Source organism: Salminus brasiliensis, chromosome 6 (genome assembly GCF_030463535.1).
Source record: "Salminus brasiliensis chromosome 6, fSalBra1.hap2, whole genome shotgun sequence".
In the NCBI taxonomy this organism is placed as follows: domain Eukaryota; kingdom Metazoa; phylum Chordata; class Actinopteri; order Characiformes; family Bryconidae; genus Salminus; species Salminus brasiliensis.
In genome coordinates this window covers 46126814-46131859 of record NC_132883.1, presented here as the reverse complement: position 1 = coordinate 46131859, position 5046 = coordinate 46126814, and the positions used below count along the sequence as shown (strand labels likewise).

Below are 5046 nucleotides of genomic sequence, written 5' to 3'. Positions count from 1 at the left end.
TCCTCTACACCACTGATCTCAGGACTGTTTTTATGCAGTGTGTGTATGTGTGTGTGTATGTGTGTGTGAGTGTGTGTGTGTGTGTGTGTGTGTGTGTGTGTGTGTGTGTGTGTGTGTGTGTGTGTAGACTTTTGAAGCAGGAAAAACCTGCTATCAGTGTAAAACAGATGGAGCACTGTTATTTAAGTACATATGTTTATATATGAGGATTCAGCTCCAAACCATTAAAAGTGTGTTAAAATAAAGTCAATCACACATTTAACACAAACACCCAAATAATAATAATAATAATATGTATTATATATGCAGGTATCTATATGTAAGAACATGTTTAATCTGTATTATATAGACTTAGATTGTACATATTTAAGAGCCTATTTATAAAAGACTCCATATGTTTTACCTGTGAGTTTCTATGATTATGCAAATTGTCTGATGTCTCTTCGTCATGCAGTGATTACCTGTAAGTGGTGTACTGTCTTGACCAGATCTTTAGGTCTAAGATTAAATTAATATAAATATTCAATTTGATTAATTAAATAAATAAGTACTGTTATGATTCTCTTTCTCTAATATCTATCAATCAATCAATCAATCACTATCTATCTATATATATATAAATAATGTTATAAACAGTATAATGATAAATTGTGTAAACAGTTTGTATTATATAATAAATAAACACACGTGTGTTTGGGTGTTAATTCATTCAGAGAACCAAATGTCAAACGCTTGCCTGCAGAAATGTGAGATTGGGAAAATGTCTTACATATTCAAATGATGCAGAATGACCTTTCTGTGAGGTCCATGTATTCCTGTCCAGCTTCAGGCTTTATAATGTTAGTGTGCTGCTGCTGCTGCGTCCCTCCAGCGTCTTGAGAAACGGACTGACTGATCATCACGCCCAGACCTGAGCAGACAGCCCCGCCCATTCAGCCTGCAGCAGTGTAGCTCCACCCATTCAGCCTTGCTGCCTGAGTGCTAAGGCTATAGTAGCACACTTCAGACACGTGATCGTCTACACTGGGTGTGTGTGTGTGTGTGTGGGGGGGGGGGGGGGTCTGATTCATTCATTAGTATCACTTTAACGGGACCCGCCCTTAGCTACCCGCTCTCAGCCCTGCTGACAGTAATGAGCGCGGGTGCTAGCGGCAGATTTTTGGAGATGTTCTTCTGCTGCCTGTCACCGTGGCGATGGCGCCTGGTCCCGCTGTCAGTTCAGGAGGCTGCAGAGCCTGAGAAGCCCAAACACACACACACACACACACACACACACACACACACCTCCCCTGCCTGTGTTATTTATAGCCGTGCCTGGCGCTGACGGATGCCTCCCAGGCTGCAGCCCTGCGCGTCTCGCTTATCGAGTTTGGTGAAGGTTATTCCTCGCGAGCTGCTCCTTCCCTCCTTCTCGGGTAAAAGCTCGCCTCAGGCCGCTCTAATGAGGCTGCGACACGCTAACGCTGGAGCCTGAACCGCGCTCCGCAGAGTGACCTTTAGGGATGTTAGTAATAGTCCAACAGCTGAAAGAGCCCGTACCCTTCACCATTCACCAGGTACACCCTCTGAGCTCCACTTACAGCGTTACCACCCAAATACACCCACGATCCATTTCTACACCAGCCTCTCTACATCCCTCTCACACACACACACCCTCCAACACCGCTGAAGCAGCCCGGGCTGAGCCACCACCTCGACCTTCAGCAAAGATACATTACACAGCAGGTGAGTGGTCAGTTCTTGAAGATGATGGAGGTGAGGAAGCAGGATAAATGGACAAGCGTAAGAATCTGAGACACTTTGACAAGAACCAGACTGTGATGTTCTAGACAATGACTGGGTCAGAACATCTCCAGAACATCAGGCAGGTCTTGTGGGGGGTTCCCTCCAGGAATGCAGTGGTCAGTACTGACCAAAAGTGCTCCAAGAAAGGACAACCGGTGAACCGGCGACAGGGTCACGGGCGCCCAAGGCGCTCACTGATGCTCATGGAGGCTCCGCCCACCTCACAGCTTACAGGACTTACAGGATCTGCTGCTGACGTTGGTCTTGGTGCAGGAGACCACAGCAGGACACCTTCAGCGGTCTCGTGGAGTCCATGCCCTCGAACGGTCAGAGCTGTTGTGGCGGCACAGAAGGTGGGCCTACTCAATATTAGGTACTAATGTTATGGCTGATATATAAATAAAAAACCTCGTATCTCAAGAACAGCGGCTTTACAGGAGGAGTCATGTTGCAGCATTTCTATTGGTCCGTTCATCCTGAATCTCTGAAACAGAACCGCTGCAGATTCACATCATGGAGAGATGGAGATACGGGGTTTCTGTGTGACAGTGATGAGAGGCATCTATGTAAGCAGTGTTCTGATTGGCTGCCTGGCGTGCAGGTGGCTTGATGAGGTGTACAGTGTGAATACAGGAGGAGCTGCTGACTGTAAGACTGTAAAGGTGAGCCGGTCCGGGCGAGGCTCTGCAGACTGACCCGGCTCTTTCTCATTACTCGCCCGACAGGCGGGTCCTGCACTGCTGCTGGACGCCTGCACCCCCCACACTTCACCCCAGTGACTTCCAGCGACACGCTGAGCGGCCATCTTGAGCTTAATGACAAAGAGGGGGGGTGAGGGGGCATGTCCGTCTCAGCCGGGGGACGAGAGCAGCTCCTGACCACAAACTGAAGCTGAAGAGTGGAATTACATTCAGCCTTTTACACACGCACACACACGCGCACACACACACGCACGCACACACGCACGCACACACACGCATGCACACACGCGCACACACACACGCACACACACGCACACACACACGCACACGCACACGCACACGCACACGCACACGCACACGCACACGCACACAGCAGGGAGGACTGAAACACTTACAGGGATCATCCAGTTGGCCAGGTCACCGTACTTGGACACCTGCATGGCCCCCAGCATGGTCAGATTGATGTGGCCTCTGGAAGAAAAAACATAAACAACAGTAAACTGACTGAGTGGAGGATGGTGATGGAGGTGGTGCAGCATCATGGTGTGGAGGTGGTGTTCCTCAGTGAGGACTGAGTGGAGGATGGTGATGGAGGTGGTGCAGCATCATGGTGTGGAGGTGGTGTTCCTCAGTGAGGACTGAGTGGAGGATGGTGGTGTAGGTGGTGCAGCATCAAGGTGTGTGTTCTACACTGATGGAGTCAGAGTCTGGGTCTCAGTCCAGTTGAGAGTCTGTGGTTCTGTGGAACATCATCATCATCAAACCAACCAGATCTGCAGGAGGAACCGGTGAAGATCCTCCCAAACCCAAACCCTCCTGAAGCCGATACTGCAGCTTCTGAGAACTGCTGCAGTCGGACTGCAGCAGTAGATCAGATCCTCCTGCACTCTGCGGTGTTTCAGGGTGACCGTGATCTCAGGATCAGTCGAATCAGGGGGAAATCAGCGCCTACAGCCGCTGCCGGGTGTGTGTGTGTGTGTGTGTGTGTTGTGGGACGGCTGTGATTTAGCCGGTGGTTTCTCATTCCCCAGCTAGCGGGCAGGCTGCCGGTGGGCGTCCATGCCTCCTCCTGTATGTTTGGTCACGACTCCTCGTGCGGCGCTACAGCGCGGTGCACCAGCCGCCGCCGCGCAATTAAAGGGCTGAATTTACAGCCTCTATTGGACTCCCGGCGAGCAGACGCACAGAAGCGACGCACACCATGTGGGAGAGAGACGGCATAAAGACGCCCCGGAGGAAATCAATGGAGACCTATAACACACCGCCAGCGCGGCCTTTAGAGGACGGGGACTCGCTCCTACTGTCTCAGAAAACCTCTTAAAGGAAAACGCTGCCCACTGACCCCCGCCACCAGTGCGGCTTAACAGAGTGAATTATGGGGGATATTTCAGAGGGGTGAAGGAGAGCGAGCAGGAGAATCACTCAGCTCTAGATCCAGACTCCAGACTGGAGAACAGTGGTTTTGACTGTTCTTGTCGAGCAGCGTTAGCTAGCGTAGCCTCCTTTCAGTTCAACATGCTACGTCCATTTGCGCGAGAAATGGCGTCACACCCCAGAGTTCACTTCACCAGTTCCCCACAACTGGTCTGATAATCTTTTACTGGTGTTTTATGGTGAATCCAACCAAAACACGCCCCACTTTTTATGTCCAAAGTTAGCACTGTTAGCACTGTTAGCACTGTTACAGGGTAACGGTACAAACTGATAACGCTTTATATGGTTTTTTGCACATCTAAACACCACGGAAGCCACGCAGCCATCTTGGTTCCAAGTAAGAAATCCAACTTGTGGGGTTCCGGTTGAAATGACCTACTTGGAACTTCTGGGTTGGACCTACTGCACATTCGGGCCTAGATGGGACCTATGTGAGATTAGGGTGAGCTATAATGATGGGGCCCATTTGGGAAGCCCAACTGGGACCCACCTCGCCCACCTTCCACCCATGTTGGCTGGGATATTCTAAACCAGATGGCCAAAGGTAAAGACTCCAGCCCAGGATGTTGGTGGATTTTTTACTTTCTGGAGCTGAATTTGCCTCATTTGCAGATTTGATTTTCTTTAAGACTCCAAATGCAGCTCACACATTAAAATGAGCACTAGGACAGAGCATTATGGGTACGAGCGGATAATTACATCACTGACATGAGTGTTGAATAAGCTGCTGTTAGACCAACACCCTCTCATTACAGTCAGTTAGCACAGCAGAACGGGGCCACTGTCGCAGAGTGCTGGCCAGCGTATCGTTATCATCGAATCATAACCCTGTTCCCCATTATAGAGCTCTACCGCTCCAAACCAGGGAACAGTGATTAGGACGGTTTTCAGCGCCGTTCTCCAGCTCACCTGTCCGAGCTGAGCTGCATGAGCACCCAATTAAATCGCTGTCTGCTCTCGACACTCCGAATGTCAGTGTTTGCAGCCGGAGGCGCTCCATTCCTCCAACATTAACCCTTACATTCACACTTCCTCACCAGCGCCAACAGACATCAGCCTGGAATTGCACCCGAATTCTCTCAGACTGGTAGTTGGACTGAAACAGGTGGAGAAACTGTGGGAAAGG

At 50.0% G+C, this 5046-nt stretch overlaps 1 protein-coding gene across 1 annotated transcript in view; it reads right to left on the bottom strand.

The window, feature by feature from the left end:
* Positions 1–5046, bottom strand: part of oxct1a (3-oxoacid CoA transferase 1a) — a 24333-nt gene that overhangs the window by 1539 nt on the left and 17748 nt on the right. The window contains exons 13-14 of the mRNA XM_072682637.1: positions 2810–2957; positions 2482–2596 (exon numbers count right to left, since the gene is read on the bottom strand). Of these exons, the coding sequence (XP_072538738.1) occupies positions 2482–2596; positions 2810–2957 (263 nt within the window). The remainder of the gene's footprint in view (positions 1–2481; positions 2597–2809; positions 2958–5046) is intronic.